Consider the following 19,339-nt stretch of genomic DNA (forward strand, 5'->3'; position numbering starts at 1 on the left):
TTTTAAGCTCCCCCTTCAGAATCAGTATGCTGACATTCACAATCTACGTCAGGAAGAATGGAAACCATACAGAAATTTTAAAGAAAAGCATTTTCTGAACGATGACAAAAATTTACTGAAGTGTTTGCATATTTAAGAGTTTTCTATTAAAACGCACTAATTTGAAATCATTCATTTAAAGCTCTTTATGGTATCAGTAGCTTTTTGGTGGATTTTAAAAGTGACAACCAGCCCTTCTGCCCTTAAATATTATTCATATCACTAAATATTTTGGTAGAGAGCAAAAACAGTTGAGTAATGGTTTACCTGCATTTTTCTCATCTGTAAAACTTTCATGCTGATCTCTCACCTACCCTCCATTAACTTCTCATAGCCAATAAGCAGTGATCCTCCTTGCCCCCCCCCCTCTCTGTGTGTGTGTGTGTGTGTGTGTGTGTGTGTGTGTGTGTGTGTGTGTGAAAGACAAGGGAGATATGTAGAGGTCAGAGGACACCATCTGGGAGTAGGTTTAATTCTCCTATCATGAATTCCAGGAATGGAATTCAGGTTATCAGACTTGTATGGAAAATGGTCTTAGGTGCTGAGCCATTTCAATGGCCATTTTCCTATGTTTTCTTTCCATTAAAAAAAAAACAGAAGTGTTTCTAATATTCCTCTCCCTCCATAAATAAGCAAATGTTTGTACAATGCTAGCTAGTAGTGAAAACATAGGACTGTGCATGCAGCTTGGGGGTAGTGTGAGTTTGCCTCATACATGTAAGGCTTCAGGTTCCCTCTCTAACAATGAAAAAAGCAACAACATTTTAAAGTAACTAAATATTTTTTCAGTACAGTCAGTAATTGTATAATGCACAAGGACCTGATGATCAAGTCCATGCCTTTCTTATTTCTTTGGGCCCAGAAGAAATCATTATATATCCCCTGCTCTTTGATTTATTCCCATGTGTTGTGTGTAGTCATATATAGGCCTATAGGGAATTTTCTTCAGAATGTACAGATTTCTTATAACTCAACACTAGAATGACAGCCCAGTGACACAGAGGGCAATAAATGAATCTGAAGAGAAATTGTGTTAGTATTCAGACACACCCTGTCACAGCACCTCACACCATCAGCATGGCTGCATAGCAAATGGTATCTTGTCCCCTTAAGAGACCGTCTGCTTACTCTCAGTCTCTCTAGTGCTCTCCCTCTCTCCCTCCCTCCCTCCCTCCCTCCCTCCCTCCCTCCTTTTCCCCTTCACTCTTTTTCTCTTTTTCCCCCACTGAGGCAAGAAGATCTCAGCCTCTTTTCCTTCTACCTCCTCCCTCTCTGTCTTTCTCTGTCCCTTCCTCCCATCCCTTCCTCCCCACTACACCTCCTCTTTTAATCAAATTTTGCACTCAATCTCCATCTACATGGCATATTTGTCTGTCCCTTACCAGCCGCAGTTTGAACCTCACCCACATGCCACGTGACCTGGAAAGATTTCCAAATGTCCCACTGGCACACTGGAAGATGTTCAACACTATCAGCCATCAAGTGTTGCAAATCAAATTTCAATGAGAAGATACTTGATATCATCGAGATGGTGAAAATACAAAAGGTAAGTCAATCCTGGTGATACAGCTCTGCAATCCCTGAACTTGGTAGAGGAGTGTGTGTGTGTGTGTGTGTGTGTGTGTGTGTGTGTGTGTGTGTGTGATATGAGGTTGAAGCTGGACAGCAAAATAGGGTCTAGCAATTGAAAAGCAGATGTAGCATGCTTTGGATATAAGTCACAGGTAAAGCACTTGTCTAGCATGCACAGGTGCTGGGGCACATGTTGGGGTGTAAAGATACCAGAGAACAGGAACCTACTACATTACTGTTGGAATGTAAATTAAAATGGTGCAGCCACTAGCACCTGAGCTTTTATATAAGAAAAAAGAGAGAAACCCCTATTACCTACTGCTTGATGAGTAGGTAAACAAAGGGTGGTGTGTTAATACAGTGGTCTAGTTTCTAGTCATGGAAAGAAGTAGAGAATTGATACATCGTATAACATGAATAAATATCACAAACATTAAGCTCAGTTGAAAGTAGCCAAAGTACTGAAGAATAGGACACTTCTTTATCAGATTATTTGATTTCTCTTATATACCCAGAATGAGACACTTGAAACAGAAAGTTAGATTGGTAACTAATAGGTGGTGGGGGTCTGGAGAAATGAAGAGTAACTACTAATGAATAAAGGGTTTTTTCTTGAATGACAAAAATATTTTAAAAGTAAATAGAATGATGGTTGCATAATTTTAAGAACATAGTAAAAAAAACATACTGGGTTATATACTTGAAAAGAGTGAACTTACTACATAAATGTCTTACTTCTCAATATCTATAGATCACATTTATTTCATGTCTATGTATGTTTTGTCTGCATACATGTGTGTTCACTCTGTGCATGTCTGGTGCCTGCAAAGAGACAAGAGGATTTTGGATTCTCTAGATATAAATTTACAGGTATCTGTGAGCTTCCTTACATTTGGGTGTGATTGTAGGTTGAAGGGTTTGTGCTGAGAGGTATTGAGGACTATTTTTCTCCTCCTGGAGCGTGCAGAGTACCTTCCAGTACAGTGAACTGTGGTTAGTAGGTAAATAATGTAGTTAGACATCAGCTCAACTGCTCCATATTCAGTGACAGAAGTGTTACCTCCAGAAACAAGACCTTAACAGCAGGTTGTGTGAGCAACCAAGAGCCTTGGCAATAGCCTGTGCTATTTGGTGGTTTCCATGGGTCCCTTTGGTTAATGACTCAACAGGCTGTAACCTGTTCCTGGCACTGGAGGTTTAATTTGGTGGCACATGATATCTAGTTGAAGTCTTCTCTCCCCTGTTGTTTTTGTCTCCTTGTGGGTTCCTTTCACATGTGTACAGGAAGCTTCTGAGGGTAGTTGCTGTCCATGTAGATTTTTAAAGACCTTCAATATTTGTTGTCCCTCTCCATTTCCCCTCCTTTACCTTTCTGTTCCATCTCCCTTTCATTAAACCACCCAACTCTAGTTTTTCTCTATAGCTACATAACACTATAGATTTTTTTTCCTTTCCTTGAGAGATAGTGTCCTCCCTTCTGGTCCCTTACTAGGTTCCATACCTCTGTGGGTATTCAGAATTGAGGTTCCCATATCAGAACCAAAACACCCTTAAAAGAGAAAACATAACAATATTTGTCTACATGTACTGAGCACTGTATGCTTTTGTCACTGGAGTCTGACCTGGGCATGCACAGAACACACACATGGTGCTCAGTTGCTGAGTACCATTGTGAGCTCACAGTGCATCACTATGCCCATAGAATTGTGTTGCTAAGAATGAAGCAGAGTTCAGCTCACACTGAACCAAGGATCTGCCCAAGCAGGACACTTATTTGGTTCAGTGGGGATAGTTAGTCATTGTTTTGGAACATTTACTGTTGGGTTTGTGAGGGTGTGGGTGGCTAAAGGGGAAGGCAGGGAGGGACAGTAGGGCCAGGAGGGCTGGGAGGGCCAGGAGGGCTGGGAAGGCAGGGAGGGCCAGGAGGGCAGGGAGGCCTGGGAGGGCAGGGAGGGCAGGGAGGACAGGGAGGACAGGGAGGGAAGGGAGGGCAGGGAGGGCCAGGAGGGCCTGTGGAGCCTTGAGGCTCAACATGTGGGAGGATTTTGAATATGATGCTTTTACAGTTAGAACCCCTCGGCAGACTCCTTGGTACACCCGCCTGTGGCCTGCCTGCCTGACTTGTGGGTGCTTGGGTCAGAGAAGGCAGCATTTTCCCCTTAATTTAATTGGTTATGATCCCGTGGGGAGGTTTCAAAGGGCGGCCAGTGTGGGTGATGTTGCCTTAGTGGAGCGATACATGAATGGCAGAAAACATCATGTCAATGAATGCGACCGAAGGGGCAGGTAATGGGGCCTGGGGAGGGGGGGAGGGCCAGGGGGCAGAAGGGGCAGAAACTGTAGGGGACAGTCAGGGTATACCAGGGAGAAACATACCTTCCAGATCTGCAGCCTGAGGGAGGGCAGATGTCATGCTTAAGGCTCTTCTTTCATGGAGACCTCTGGGTTTTATACCTGCTTTAGGCTCCTAGGCACCTGAAACCTGCGCACCTTGGAAGGGCAGCTCCTAGGCTTTCTTTAAGAGAAGCAAAACAAAGAACTTCAGTTAGTTTACAAATCCCTTTACATTGTCTCTTTTAGAGCACTTTATTGGGGGCTTTAAAGGAATTTAGCTAAGAAAACCACATACATCTTTTTATGTGTACACTTACAATTTTTAGGTTTGTGTTTTGCCTGCATGTATTTTCAGTGTACTGCACAAGCATAGGAAGAGGGTGTTGGATCTCCAGGAACTGGAACCATGGACAGTTGTGATCTGCTTTGTGGGTGCTAGGAATCAAACCCAGGTCCTCTGCAGGAAAAACTAGCACTTGTAAATGCCAAGCCATCTCTCCAGCCCTTATGTATATGGTTTTAATGCTGTTATATGCAACACAGAAAATTGTGTCATAAGATAAATTTTCACATATTAAGTCAACTCAAAATCAAAGAAACCCACAAAGAATCACCAAGAAATCTTATGTCTGTTTCATGCTTGCTGAGGAATCTCATAAGGAAAATTTCAACTTGAACTATAACTCTATCCCCCGGCCCCTTATTTATATACATGTTGTGTGTGTTTGGGTACATATGTGAAGGCTAGCGGTTGACATTCTCTTTGAAAATTTCTTTTCATCCTATTAAAAAAAATCACATGTGTGTGTTCACTTGTGGCTCACACATGCCCACTAAGTGTGTGAAGGTCAGAAGAGAACTATTGACAGCTGTGTTCTGCCACCTTGTGGATTCTGGGCATTGAATGTAGGCCATTGGTTCTGCCCGTAGGTGGCCTCACGTGATGAACCACCCTGTGGTTCCTCCACTTCAGCTTTTTAGACAGATTCTCTCACCCAAATCCCCACTGTGTTTGACTGATAGTCTTGGAGTATACTGATTGACCTAGACTTGCTGGCAAGCACGCTTTGGATATCCTCCTGTATCCACATCTCCAGCACCAGTTTCTCAAGGTGCTGGGGGTTCTGAAGTTGGGGTATCAGGCTTGCAGGGCGAGTGATTTCCCAACTGAGTTTTAACTAACACTGCAGCCCTCTTTCCTTGTCCTTGTTTCTTATTTCTCAATAGATTATAGGCAGGAAACAATGACCCTCAACCGTAGATTCTCCATAAGAAGTTATTTAGTCTATCGTTATTCAGTCTTCCAAATTAGAGCTTCATACAAATAATAGAACAGTAAATTATTGTTTCAAAGTATTTTTGCTTAATAACTGTATTCTTTAAAAACACTGAATTTTCCAGCTGTATTTATCCATTCTGCCAGTCCACTTATTCCCTGCATGTAACTTAAATATCTACTGTACAGCATACAAATCTACTAGCTCTCAAGACCCTCTCATTCTTAAAATATTACATTTGTCCAGTCAGCTTTCCTGACGTTCTATAAATTTAAATATTGAAAACAATGAACGATGCTCAGTTGAATCCCTAGTAATTTTTGTCTTAAAGCTTTTTGAAAATCAAAGCAAGGGAGCTATGATACCATAGGTTATCTCCTTCTGGACAGATTTGCTCAGTTTTTTTAAAGTTACTTATTTATTTATCTATAAAAATTTCCACTTCCTCTCCTCCTCCCAATACCCTCACACTCCACCCACTCCCTCTCCTCCTCCCTCTCCAGTCCTAAGAGCAGTCAGGTTTTCCTGCCCTGTGGGAAGTTCAAGTTCCTCCCCCCATCCCTCCAGGTCTAGGAAGGTGAGCATCCAAGCAGACTAGATGAACACCTGAGAAAAGAAATAAATAAATAAGAAAATTTTAGTTTCTTCTCTTACATCAGAAGGAAATGCACATTGGTGTCTACTATTTACACTTGAGTGTGCCTTTACATAATAATCTGTAATTTCCTAAAATGTCCTCTCAATTTGTAGGAGTCCACTACATTACGCCTCTGCCCATAATCATCCAAACGTGGTAGAGTTGCTATTATCCAACATCTGTATCAATATTAATATGAAGGATGATGAAGGCCGAACACCATTAATTAAGGTAGCTATCGGGAAACACTTTTCGTATAAAATGGATTAGAAATTATCCTTGTTTGTTTTTTGTTGCTGTGATGAAGCACTGGCCCAAACCATCTCAGGACAGGAAAGGTTTATTTGGCTTACAATTCCACATCACAGTCAGTCATGAAGGGAAACCAGGTCAGGAGTTCAATCAGGACCTGAGGCAGGAAATGAAGCAGAGGTCATGGGGGAATGATGCTTTTCCATGGCTTTGTCCAAGACTTGCTCAGATTTCTTATACTACTCTGGACAAGCTTCCCAGTCATGCCACCACCCCTAGGAAGCTGTGCCCGCCTATATCAACCTCAATCAAGAAAATACTATACAGGCTTTCCAGAGTCCAGTCTGGTCCAAGCAGTTCTTCAAGTGAGGTTCCTTCTTTCCAGGTGTCTTCAACCTCTTCCACGGTATCAAAAGAAGGAAATGAACAAGCAACCTCCCCCACTACAGCAATGGCCAAACAGTGCTAGTGAAATGCTTTGATATCTAGGTGTGGTGGCACACCTCTGAAACTCTACCACTTGGAAAACTTTGGTGGGGAGGTTATGAATTTAGGAACATCTGGGTACTTGAGGACCCTCTCTCAAAAAGAGAGGGATAATATGCATAACCTAAATAATTGGTCTGATCCAAGGGTAACTATTCAATGGAATTGTTGGAATGCTTATTCAAGTTCTTGATTTCAGTATCTCTTTCTTTATACAATACCCACAGGCCACCGAGAGGGACAACATCAAGTGCATCTGTATCCTACTCAGGCACGGTGCTGATCCCCACATTGTCGATGACAGCGGACATGCTGCCCTACACCATGCTATTTGCAGGGGAAAAACCACAGTTGTTCGCAAGCTGTTAGGGTATAATGCAGATATTACAGCAAAAACGGGGGTAAGAATCATTCAACTTCATTCACAATGTACTTCCAGCAATGACACTCAGATCACTTTCCAGATTCTGAAGCTCAAGCAGTGTCACTGAATCTGTTCAGAGTCAAGCATTTTTTCCTAATCTGTTTTTCATAGTTTTATAGGTAACTTAAAGGAACTCAGCACAGCACCTTTTGTTTCAGACTTGGGCTTTACTTTAAAATTGAACAAGTAAAGGACTTGGGCCCACACATACTTCACATACACACAAACAATAGAAAAAATAATTTTAAGATAAATGTCTGTAGAAAATACAAATCTGTTGCAATTAAGAAGCTACTGATATGACTTGTCCCTCAGAGATGAGGCTAGAGTGGGAAGGTCACAGGCACACAGGTAAATGTGGAAATTTGATCATTGAAGAAAACATACTGAGAAGACTTTTTCACTTAACTTTTTCAGATTTTATATGTACATAATGAAGGGGCCAAGATGTGATTCTTATCTTAGACAGAAGCAGCTCCATTGTAATTATGACCTGAGCCTGAACCCAGGGAGTTCCCCAGTCAATTCCCCAGTTCCCCAATTGGCTAAACAGTTCCGAACCTGGCCTTACAAGGCTGGGAGACCAGAGTTGCAGGCTCTGGCTGCTCCTGACCATAGTGACACAATATTTCCACAGTGGATGAAACTGTTACTAGTTCTGTCCAATCAACATGCCCCCCATGTTACTGCTCCCTGACTGCCCAATTATTAAAAAGATACTTAGAATTCCCCATGTCCTCCTTCAAAGGGCCTGCAAGTCTTTGTCCCTGGTCCTCATTAACATTTTATATGGGTGATGGACTGTTGCATGCTGGCTATTTCTGAAGAATAAGCACTCTTTGTGTTTACATACCATTTGAGTCTGAGGTCTTCCTCCAGCATTTTTTGGACCACTACAACAGGAAATGATGTTTGGTTTGGGAGAAAATTTTTAGTTTCGGGAAAATAGTTTTGAAATACAGATTGAGAAACTGCTCCAGAGATGCCACTTGAGTTCACTCATTCAACAGATGCACACCAAATCTACCGCCACGTTTTAGGATTGGGGCAATGGAGGCACATCTCCATGGAGCTAAGAAACTTGGAACTAGCAAGCGTTTGTGGGAAGTTCTGGAAAAAGTAGTGTTCGTGGGCATTGTTGGACAGGGAAAAATGTTTCCTTTTCAAAGGAAAGGGAAGCCCTGTGTGTGTGAATCTGCAGCAAGGACTGAAGGAAAATCTATCCTTTTGTGACTCATTTTCTTTACAAAATCTGTGATACATTTTTCAGTTGAGAAGCATGTCAGTTTATAAAATGAAAATTTTCCTTTGCAGTATGGATTAACACCTTACAGGCTTGCTTTAAATGAAAATCAGCCTGAAATGGCGGAGTTCCTGATTCAGAACGGTGCGGATGCACATGAGGAGCTTGCGCCAAATAGGTACCATTTTTTTTTACAATCTTAGTGCCATTTTTGAGGGTGTCATTGCTTAAGTAATGAACACTAAAATGGTAGAGGGAATATGGCTTCAACTCATAAGCACCTATTGAGAAAGACTAGCTCACAGGGAGTGTGAGCTGGAAAAGGGACTGTTCCAACATAAACAAAGGAACAGTGTGTATCAGGGCTCAGATTCCCATTTAAAAACAAGTTGTCGTTTCTAATCTGACTTGATTGGCAATTTTCTACTTGTTAAGGCAACTTCACATTAGTGTTGTTTACTTTGAAACGTCTCAACTTTATTTTCAACACTGAAATGTATAATTTTATTATTTCTTATTCTATTCCTTAGATATCTTATTCTTAAATATGTTCAACTTAAATGTTTTTTTCAAATATTTCTTTGATCACTCAATCTGCTTTAAGTGAATTTTGAATAAGCAAATAGATTCCGTTATCCATCGATTAGATATTACCAGATGCTATTATTTTTTCCGGTGTCCTGTCTGAAATATCTTGACAATGTGTTGGTCAGATGTGAATCTGTGCACCCAAACTCTTGAAACAGTTAATCTGGATAGGAACACTTGTCCAAAATGAGTACAAAGAACAAAGACTCCATTGAGAAAATACCTCCATACTCTCTGGTTGTAAGGCATTTTCTTAATTAGTGATTGATGGATGTGGACCCAACACATCATGGGAAGTGCTGTTCCAGGGCTCATGGTCCTGAGTCCTATAAGAAAGCAGAATGAGCAATCCAGTAAGCAGCTCCCTTCCATGGCCTCTGTAAGCTCCTGCCTCCAGCTACCTTCCCTGTTTGAGTTCCTGCTCTGACTCCCTTTAATGATGGACTATGATGTGGACATATAAGCCAAATGAATTCTTTGGTCCCAAGTTCATTTTGTTCATGGTGTTTTATCATAGAAATAGCAGCTCTAAATGGGACACTTGGTATTTAAGTTGAGTTCAGCATTAAAAGCCAAACAATTACCTTTTTTGTTCATATGTGTAAGTTTAAAGTCAGATGAATTAAAAAGTAAAAAGTAAAGTCTGTGTGTTGTGTATTTTTTATTGAAAATACACTTTTGCATACCATATATTCTAAACATGGTTTAGCATCCCTCATCTTCATGTACTTGTTTTTGTGTCCCGTCCAAAATATAGTACAACACTGTGTGATGGCTTTGGCTTCCATCTTATTTGAGGCATGCTTTCTATTTTTTTTATTTATTAAAAATTTTCACCTCTTCCCCGCCTCCCTTCCCCCCCCACTCCCCTCCTTCCCCTCCCTCTCTAGTCTTAAGTGCAGTCAGAGTTCCCTGTCCTGTGGGAAGTCCAAGGTCCTCCCCCATCCATACAGGTCTTTAAAGGTCAACAGCCAAACAAACCAGGCTCCCACAAAGTTAGACCATGCAGCAGAATTAAATCCCAATGCTATTGTGTTTTCTATTTTTATTTGGCACTTGACCACTTACTCCAGGTGAGCAGGCTGGGAAGCCTCTTTGTTATTTTACTACCTCCACCTCCTTTGTACTATAAAAGTGCTGGGATTATAGATACATTACACAGTGTCTGAGTTTTTGTTGAATGCCAGGTATTCAAATTCTGGGCTACTGTGACAATTATGTATACCCACTGAGCCATCTATCTGGCTCTAAAATACTCAATTTTTAAAAGAAGACTTTGAGCCTAAATTAAAGAGGTGGTTATAAGTGTATTGCTATTAATTATGGAACTAAGGCTTCTGAGTGTAGAGCGATTTCAATTAAACCTCTAATCCAGTTAGAGGGCCTGTGTTTCTCTCTAATAAGAACCATTTGAGGGCATTTATTCTTCCTTTAATACAAGATAAACAGAAATTTGTAAAGCTGGTACTTTTGAAGCAAATAGAGAAAGTATGCTTGTCTCTTTGACATGGAATAGCACAGTTTTAGGAATTCATGACTAGGAACATGTCTCAGGAATAAAGTACTTATCACACAAACCCAAGATTTCAGAGTTCAACTCCTCAGAACACAGAAAGGGCCTCATGTGCTTGTGTGCATCTTTAATCTCAGGGAACCTCGAGGGCCATGGGAGATGGAGACAGGAGGCTGTCCGGAAAGTTATACTTTAGTCTTGCTTTTACAGCTGTTAACAACAAGAAACTCTGCCTCAAAACTGAGTTAGAAGGTAAGGACTGGCAGTCAAAGATGTCCTCTGACCTAAAAAACATGCACTAGGATCAACAGACACAAATGCATACACACATGTGAACAGGGACGCATATCAAATATGAAGATGAAAAAGTTACGTTTAGACTGTTGATCTAATAAGACTGGGGATCATTATCTGCTCAAAAGACATTGAAAATAGTGGTCAAGGTTGAAGGTTTTCCTACAGTTTCCTGGAGATCACTTCAGCAGCAGTGCTATTTTGAACAAGGTTCACACCGCAGGTGGAAAGTCCCATGACAAGCTCCAAGACCGTGATGACAGCCAAAGCATGTAAAAGGAACGGCGAAAGCAGAAACTAGGAGAATAAAGCTGCTGGTCCAGAGTATACTGGCAATAGGCCCCGAAGTCCAGCAGTCTTAGCTGTGACCTGGGAAGAATATAGCTGACAAAAGAATGTTGCTTTCCTTGAGTTTTGAAGCTGGTCGTGAGTTCCAAAGACTCAGGATTACACAAAAAGTCACTAAATAAAGAAACAGCCAGGCGGTGGTTTCAGCATTCACACATGAGTGAACTGTTAAAACAATTTGAAGGTACCACAACTGTCATGGTTCTGAGAATGCAGGTAGAAGGATGCTTAGAAGCAAAAAAAAAAAAAAAATACTTTTTCATATACTGACCATTGAGAGCATAGTACTCAACAGAATGCCTCCAAAGAGTTCTGACAGAGTTAGGACTGTGGGGCCATGGGGACATGCAGGCAGATGAATGGAACAGGAGCACTGACTCCACGAGCATATAATACAAGGTTACTGCAGCATTCAAAGCAAATCGTATGGAAAAAGCACTGCTATCATTCATGTGTGTGTGTGTGTGTGTGTGTGTGTGTGAGAGTGTGTGTTTTATTTTTTTATTTTTTTATTATTATTTATTTTATTGTGATAAAGTATCAGAAAATATTAAATACCAACATTAATATTTACTTTCACAAGTCTGAAATAATCAATTAATTCAGAAATGAGCAATTATATCCAGATAAACAATATATACATGAGGAGCTATGTCCAATCTTTGAATGTTTGTTATTTTATTGATGGGTCTCTAATGCCTTATAATTTGAACCTTATTCTTAAAGGGCTTTTCTTTTTGTCTTAATCTATCAAATAAAATTGTTTTTCCTGGAAGAAACTAAAGAAGAACTATTCAGGAGTCTCATTGCCTGGTCATAATCTCAAAAAGAGGTCACTAAATTCAACATTGGGAATTCATTTAAATCTTTCTCCCCACTCTGTGTGTGTGTGTGTGTGTGTGTGTGTGTGTGAGAGAGAGAGAGAGAGAGAGAGAGCGCATGTGTGGTTGCATGTGGGATAATATGCAACCATGAAAATAGCAAGGGGCAACTTTGAATGTCAATCCTTTCCTCTCTCACTTTTAGTATAAGCTCTTGCCTGGACATATATGGCCTACAACTTCTGTATATTTTCCTGTATGTACCCTATGTTACCATATGCACAGTAGAATTTCAGATGAGTGCGATTCTTTGAACTTCTCTGGGGATCTGAGCTCCCATGCTCATGAATGTGTTGAAAACATATTGTTCACTAAGCTCTCTCCCCAATCCAGACATTAGGGTGGTTTAAATTTTTATGATTTTAATGAAAATGGCTTATATTAATTTATAAATATGAATTTCAGATACTATAAATCATTATATTTTCAATTGTCTTAGATCTTATTTCAAAGCACTCATAATTGAAGCCACTGTCCTTTTCTCTTACCTGAGTTGCTAATATGATGTGATACATGATATTTGTTTTCAGAACACTCTTGAAAGTTTCTTGAGTAACCAAAATACACTTTACTTCTCTTTTTGTGTTCATATTTTTTTTCTTTTTTTTTCCGTTAGACTTGTTTATTCAAGTATCCGAAAACACTCTTTCCACTTCCTCCCCTCCTCCCAATACCCTCCCGCTCCCCCCACTCCCTCTCCTCCTCCCTCTCCATTCCCAAGAGCAGTCAGGGTTTCCTGCCCTGTGGGAAATCCAAGTTCCTCCCCCCTCCCTCCAGGTCCAGGAAGGTGAGCATCCAAACAGACCAGGATCCCAAAAAGCCAGGCCATGTAGACGAAACAAGACCCAGTGCCATTGTCAATGGCTTCTCAGTCTTCATTTGGACCTTGGGGGCTCAGTCAGCCCCATGTCAGCCACATTCAGAGAATCCGGATTGATCACATGCTCATTCAGTCCCAGTCCAGCTGGCCTTGGTGAGCTCTCATTCGATCAGTCCATTGTATCAGTGGGTGAACGCACCCTTCGCGGTCCTGACTTCCAGTGCTCCAATGTAGGTCTCCGTCTATATCCATCCATCATCGGATGAAGGCCCCCTCTGATTTTGCTTTTCTTGCTCACGATCTCCCTCCCTCTGTTTCTCATTTGGACCTAGGGAGTTAAGTTCAGTGTTCCAATATGTGTCTCTGTCTCTATCTCCATCCATCGCCATATGAAGGTTCTATGGTGACATGCAAAATATTCATCAGTATGGTTATGGGCCAAGGCCAGTTCAGGCACCCTCTCCTCTGCTACCCAGAGTACCATCTGGGGACCTCCCTTTGGGCCTGGGAACCCCTCCAGAATCAAGTCTCTTGCAAACCCTAAAATGACTCCCTTAGTTGAAATATAAACTTCCCTGCTCCCATAACCATCCTTCCTCCCTCCCCCTCCCATTCCCCCAAGCCATCCTCTTATGAGTGAATACATACCGTGTTCCTCTTTTTGGGTCTGGCTTACCTCACTCAGTAAAGCATTTTCTATTTCCATCCATTTGCATGCAAAATTCAAGATGTCATTATTTTTTACCGCTGAGTAAAACTCTAATGTGTATATGTTCCACACCTTTTTTACCCATTCTTCTATTGAGGGGCACCTAGGCTGTTTCCAGGTTCTGGCTATTACAAATAGTGCTGCTATGAACATAGTTGAACAAATGCTTTTGTAGTATGCTAGGGAATCTCTAGGGTATATTCCCAAGAGTGGAATTGCTGGGTCCTGAGGGAGGTTGACTCCCAGTTTCCTGAGAAACCGCCACACTGATTTCCACAGTGGCTGCACAAGTTTGCATTCCCACCAACAATGGATGAGTGTTCCCCTCACTCCACATCCTCTCCAGCATAGGCTATCATTGGTGTTTTTGACTTTAGCTATTCTGACAGGTGTAAGATGGTATCTCAAAGTGGTTTTGATTTGCATTTCCCTGATCGCTAAGGAGGTTGAGCATGACCTTAAGTGTCTTCTGGCCATTCGAAGTTCATCTGTTGTGAATTCTCTGTTCAATTCAGTATCCCATTTTTTAATTGGGTTAATTAGAGTTTTAGTGCCTAGTTTCTTGAGTTCTTTGTATATTTTGGAGATCAGACCTTTGTCTGATGAGGGGTTTGTGAAGATCTTCTCCCAGTCACAAGGCAGCCTTTTTGTCTTACTGACAGTCTCCTTTGCTTTACAGAAGCTTCTCAGTTTCAGTAGATCCCATTTATTCATTGTTTCTCTTATTGTCTGTGCTGCTGGGGTCCTGCTTAGGAAGATGCCTCCTGTGCCTATATCTTGTAGACTACTTACCACTTTCTCTTCTAACAGGTTCAAAGTGGATGGATTAATGTTGATGTCTTTAATCCATTTGGACCTGAGTTTTGTGCATGGTGATAGATATGGATCTACTTTCATCCTTCTACAGGTTGACATCCAGTTATGCCAGCACCATTTGTTAAAGATGCTTTCCTTCTTCCATTTTATACCTTTAGCTCCCTTGTCAAAAATTAGGTGCTCATAGGTTTGTGGGTTAATATCCGGGTCTTCTATTCGATTCCAAAGGTCGATTTCTCTGTTCTTATGCCAATACCAAGCTGTTTTCAATACTGTAGCTCTGTAATAGAGTTTGAAGTCAGGGATGGTAATGCCTCTGGAGGTTCCTTTATTGTATAAGATTGTTTTGGCTCTCCTGGGTTTTTTTTTCCATATAAACTTGATTATTGTTCTCTCAAGGTCTGTGAAGAAGTTTGATGGGATTTTAATGGGGATTGCTAGAACTTCAAGCACTATATTGAAGAGGTATGGAGAGAGTGGATAGCCTTGTCGTTTTCCTGATTTTAGTGGAAAGGCGTTGAGTTTCTCTCCATTTAATTTGATGTTTGCTGTCGGTTTGCTGTATATTGCTTTTATTATATTTAGGTATGATCATTGTATCCCCAGTCTCTCCAACACCTTTATCATAAATGGGTGTTGAATTTTATCAAATGCTTTTTCAGCATCTAATGAAATGATCATATGGTTTTTTTCTTTCAGTTTATTTATATGATGGATTACATTGATAGATTTGTGTATGTTGAACCAGCCCTGCATCTCTGGAATGAAGCCTACTTGATCATAATGGATAATTTTTCTAATGTTTACTTGGATTTGGTTTGCCAGTATTTTATTGAGAATTTTCGCGTCGATGTTCATGAGTGAGACCGGCCTGTAATTCTCTTTCTTGGTTGTGTCTTTGTGTGGTTTTGGTATCAGGGTAACTGTAGCTTCATAAAAGGAGTTTGGCAATGACTCTTCTGTTTCTATATTGTGGAATACATTAAGGAGTATAGGTATTAGCTCTTTTTAGAAGTTCTGGTAGAATTCTGCATTGAAACCATCTGGTCCTGGACTTTTTTGGTAGGGAGATTTTTGATAACAGCTTCTAATTCTTCACGACTAACAGGTCTATGTAGATTGTTCACCTGTTCTTGGTTCAACTTTGGTATATGGTACTTATCTAAAAAATTGTCCATTTCTTTTACATTTTCCAACTTTGTGGCATATAAACTTTCGTAGTAAGATCTAATGATTCGCTGAATTTCCTCTGTGTCTGTGGTTATGTCCCCTTTTTCATTTCTGATCTTATTAATTTGCATGTTCTCTCTCTGCCGTTTGATTAGCTTGGATAGGCGTTTGTCAATCTTGTTGATTTTCTCCAAGAACCAGCTTTTTGTTTCATTGATTCTTTGGATTGTTTTCTGTGTTTCTATTTTGTTGATTTCAGCCCTTAGTTTGATTATTTCCAGTCTTCTACTCCTCCTGGGTGAATCGGCTTCTTTTTTTTCTAGAACTTTCAAGTATGCTGTTAACTCTCCAATGTGTGCTTTCTCCATTTTCTTTAATTGGGCACTTAGTGCTATGAACTTTCCTCTTAGCACTGCTTTCATAGTGTCCCATAGGTTTGAGTATGTTGTGTCATTATTTTCATTAAATTCAAGGAAGACTTTCATTTCTTTCTTTATTTCTTCCTTGACCCAGGGGTGATTTAATAGTTGACAGTTCAACTACCATGAGTTTGTTGGCTTCCTGGGGGTAGCATTGTTGTTGAATTCTAACTTTAGTCCATGATGATCTGAGAAGACACAGGTGGTTACTTATATTTTTTTGTATCTGTGGAAGTTTGCTTTGTTACCAAGTATGTGGTCAATTTTTGAGAAGGTTCCATAGGCTGCAGAGAAGAAGGTATATTCTTTCCTATTTGGGTGGAATGTTCTATAGATATCTGTTAAGTCCATTTGATTCAAAACCTCCAATAATTCTCTTATTTCTCTGTTGGGTTTCTGTCTGATTGTTCTGTCCATTGGTGAGAGAGGTGTGTTGAAGTCTCCTACTCTTAGTGTGTGGTTTGATGACTGCCTTGAGTTCTAGAAGTGTTTCTTTTACATAAGTGGGTGCCTTTATATTAGGGGCATAGATATTCAGGATTGAGACTTCCTCCTGATGAATTGTTCCTGTTATGAGTATGAAATGTCCATCTCTATCTCTTCTGATAGATTTTAGTTTGAAGTCAATTTTGTTAGATATTAGAATGGCCACACCTGCTTGTTTCTTAGGTCTGTTTGCTTGGAAAATCTTTTCCCAGCCCTTGACTCTGAGTAGATGTCTGTCTTTGTGGCTGAGGTGTGTTTCTTGTAAACAGCAGAATGTTGGATCCTGTTTTCGTATCCAGTCTCTAAGTCTGTGCCTTTTTATAGGTGAATTGAGTCCATTGATATTAAGTGATATTAATGACCAGTGGTTGTTGACTCCGGTTATTTGGGGGGGGGGGGTAGTAGAGTGTATGTTTTTCCCTTCTTTGAGTTTTGCTTGTGAAGGGTTGCTAGATGTCTGAGTTATTTAGGCGGTGTTGGGAATGTTGGATTCCTTGGGTTGTGATCTGCCTTCTAATACTTTCTGTAAGGCTGGATTTGTGGCAACTTATTGTTTAAATTTGTTTTTATCCTGGGATATTTTGTTTTCTCCGTTGATAGTGAACGATAGCTTGGCTGGGTATAGTAGTCTGGGCTTGTATCCATGGTCCCTTAGTTTCTGCAGTATCTCTATTCAGGACCTTCTGGCTTTCATGGTTTCCATAGAGAAGTCCGGTGTAAGTCTGATAGGTTTACCTTTATAAGTTACTTGACCTTTTTCCTTTGCAGCTCTTAATATTCTTTCTTTAATCTGAATGCTTTGTGTTTTGATTATTATATGGCAAGGGGATTTTTTTTTTATCCAGTCTATTCGGTGTTCTGTATGCTTCTTGAACCTTTATAGGGATATCATTCTTTAGGTTGGGGAAGTTTTCTTCTATAATTTTGTTGAATATATTTTCTGGACCTTTGATCTGCAATTCTTCTCCTTCTTCTATCCCAATTATTCTTAGATTTGTTTTTTTTTTAATTGTGTCCCACATTTCCTGAATGTTTTGTGATGAGAATTTGTTGGATTTGCTGTTCTCTTTGGTCAGAGCGTTTAATTTCTTTATGGTGTCTTCCGAGTCTGAGATTCTTTCTTCTATCTCTTGTATTCTGTTGGTTATGCTTGTTTCTGAAGTCTCTGTTCGTTTACCTAGATTTTCCATAGCCAGCCAGCCCTCAGTTTGTGATTTCTTCATTCACTCCATTTCAGTTTTCAAGTCTTGAACTGTTTCCATTACCTGTTTTATTGTTTTTTCTTGGTTTCCCAGAATTTCATTTATGGATTACTCATTTCTTCAATCTTTTTGGTATATTTCTCTTCCATTTCTTTACTCATTTCCTCAATTTTTTTGTTATACCTGTCTTCCATTTATTTACACCAGATTTTCACCTCCTTTTTAAGTTCCTCAATTATTTTCATAAAGATCCGCTTAGAGTCGATTTTTTCTATTTCTTCTGTAGTAGAGTGTTCAATTCTTCTAGTTTCGTGATCCCTGGATGTCATGTTGCCTTTCAGGTTGTTGGAGGAATTTTTTCATTGGCGCCAGACCATCTCCTCCTCACTGGATGAAACTCCTCAGCACTGCAGCAGGTATATCTGCTATTTCCAGGACCCAGGAGACAAAAGGGCAGCAGCAGTGGGGGCAGGGAGGGGTCCCGTGGAGCACCAAAGACCCTGCCACAGAAGCTGAGGGGGGAGGGGCTGTGCTCTCTTCGGGGACAGACCACCCAGGTGAGCACCCACTCACCTCTCTGGATAGAACTTCTCAGCACTGCAGCAGGGATATCTCTCTGTGTGTGTTTTAATCAAGAGCTGAATTTTCACTGTTTCTTCTCCATGAGGAAAGGTGGAAGGACAGCAGTTATTAATCATCACCAACTGTTGAAGAATGAATTTAGAGTTATTAGGCCGGGCCTTGTTGCCCATGCCTTTAATCCCAGAACTTGGAAGGCAGTAAACACAGAGATCTCTTTGATTTCAAGACCAACATGATGCATATAGTGAGTTTAAAGTCAGCTGGACGCTTAATGAGATCCTGTTTCAAAAAATTACTTGTTTGTATCTAATGTAAGCTATATTAGGGACTCAAAAATAAAAAATTTAGAAAACATGCTAAGTGTTTTTATATGAATAGTTAAATGATGATCACTTTTAAACATATGTCACAGTGGAGAAACAGCTGCAGCAGAATCTGAACAAACCAAGAAACAGTGTGCTAACATCAGCAAAGGTAAGAATGACTCCAACTGCTCCTACCTCCCTAAAGAAAATAAGGAAGAGTAAAGATTTTAGATTCCCTAAAGGAGTTATGGAAATCAAGTATAAATGCAGGTCTCTGGTTTTCAAATATTCTGAAAAGTCAGAATTAATTAAGAAACTATTTCAAATAATTTTCAATTGTGAAAGTATATTGTCAAAACTCTGCTTATTTTACATTAATGCTGATATCTGTACTGCCTTTGAATAAAGGAGAAATCGACTTCTCGCAGCACGTGTCCTACATAGTCACATTACAGCAAATAGGATAATTAGAAATACATATTCTTATTTAGTTTTATGACAAAAGCCTTGTATTTTGTACTGCATACCAATACACAGGTAAGTGTCACTAGAATGTAATTATGTCACAAACAAACCTCAGTAATCAATAACTTTCATTAAATAATTTTTCTACCTTATGATATAATTAAAATCTTCTGACGTCTTTAATTTCTGTGCAGTTTCTCAATTTGGACAGTTTTGTCCTACTGTATAATTGTTTTCTTTAGAAATCTCCCATTTTAGGGTGAAAGCTTTGTTCTGTAGTGAATGTATTGTTTTTATGAAGATTTATCAATTCTAACATGTTTTCCTTTTCCCTTCCTTCCTTCCTTCCATTATTTCTTTTTTCCTTCCTTCATTCATTCATTCCTTCCTTCCTTCCGTCCTTTCTTCTCTTCTTTCCTTCTTTTTTTTGTTTTTGTTTTTGTTTTGTTTTGTTTTGTTTTCTGAAGTGCTAGACAT

At 40.0% G+C, this 19,339-nt stretch overlaps 1 protein-coding gene across 4 annotated transcripts in view; it reads left to right on the forward strand.

Annotated features, from left to right (window-relative positions):
* Positions 1-19,339, forward strand: part of LOC148120192 (uncharacterized) — a 48,315-nt gene that overhangs the window by 18,806 nt on the left and 10,170 nt on the right. For 2 of the 4 annotated variants that reach the window (XM_087912082.1, XM_087912081.1), the window contains exons 2-7: positions 1,425-1,585; positions 5,973-6,090; positions 6,825-6,998; positions 8,336-8,442; positions 17,852-17,926; positions 18,505-18,566. In XM_087912082.1, coding sequence (XP_087768208.1) covers positions 6,055-6,090; positions 6,825-6,998; positions 8,336-8,442; positions 17,852-17,926; positions 18,505-18,566 — 454 coding nt within the window. In that variant the 5' untranslated portion in view covers positions 1,425-1,585; positions 5,973-6,054. Of the gene's footprint in view, positions 1-1,424; positions 1,586-3,629; positions 3,898-5,972; positions 6,091-6,824; positions 6,999-8,335; positions 8,443-17,851; positions 17,927-18,504; positions 18,567-19,339 lie in introns of those variants that run through there. The other 2 variants (XM_087912080.1, XM_087912079.1) reach the window with 1 other exon arrangement.

This window comes from Myodes glareolus, chromosome 12 (assembly GCF_982192425.1).
Source record: "Myodes glareolus chromosome 12, mMyoGla1.1, whole genome shotgun sequence".
Taxonomy (NCBI): Eukaryota; Metazoa; Chordata; class Mammalia; order Rodentia; family Cricetidae; genus Myodes; species Myodes glareolus.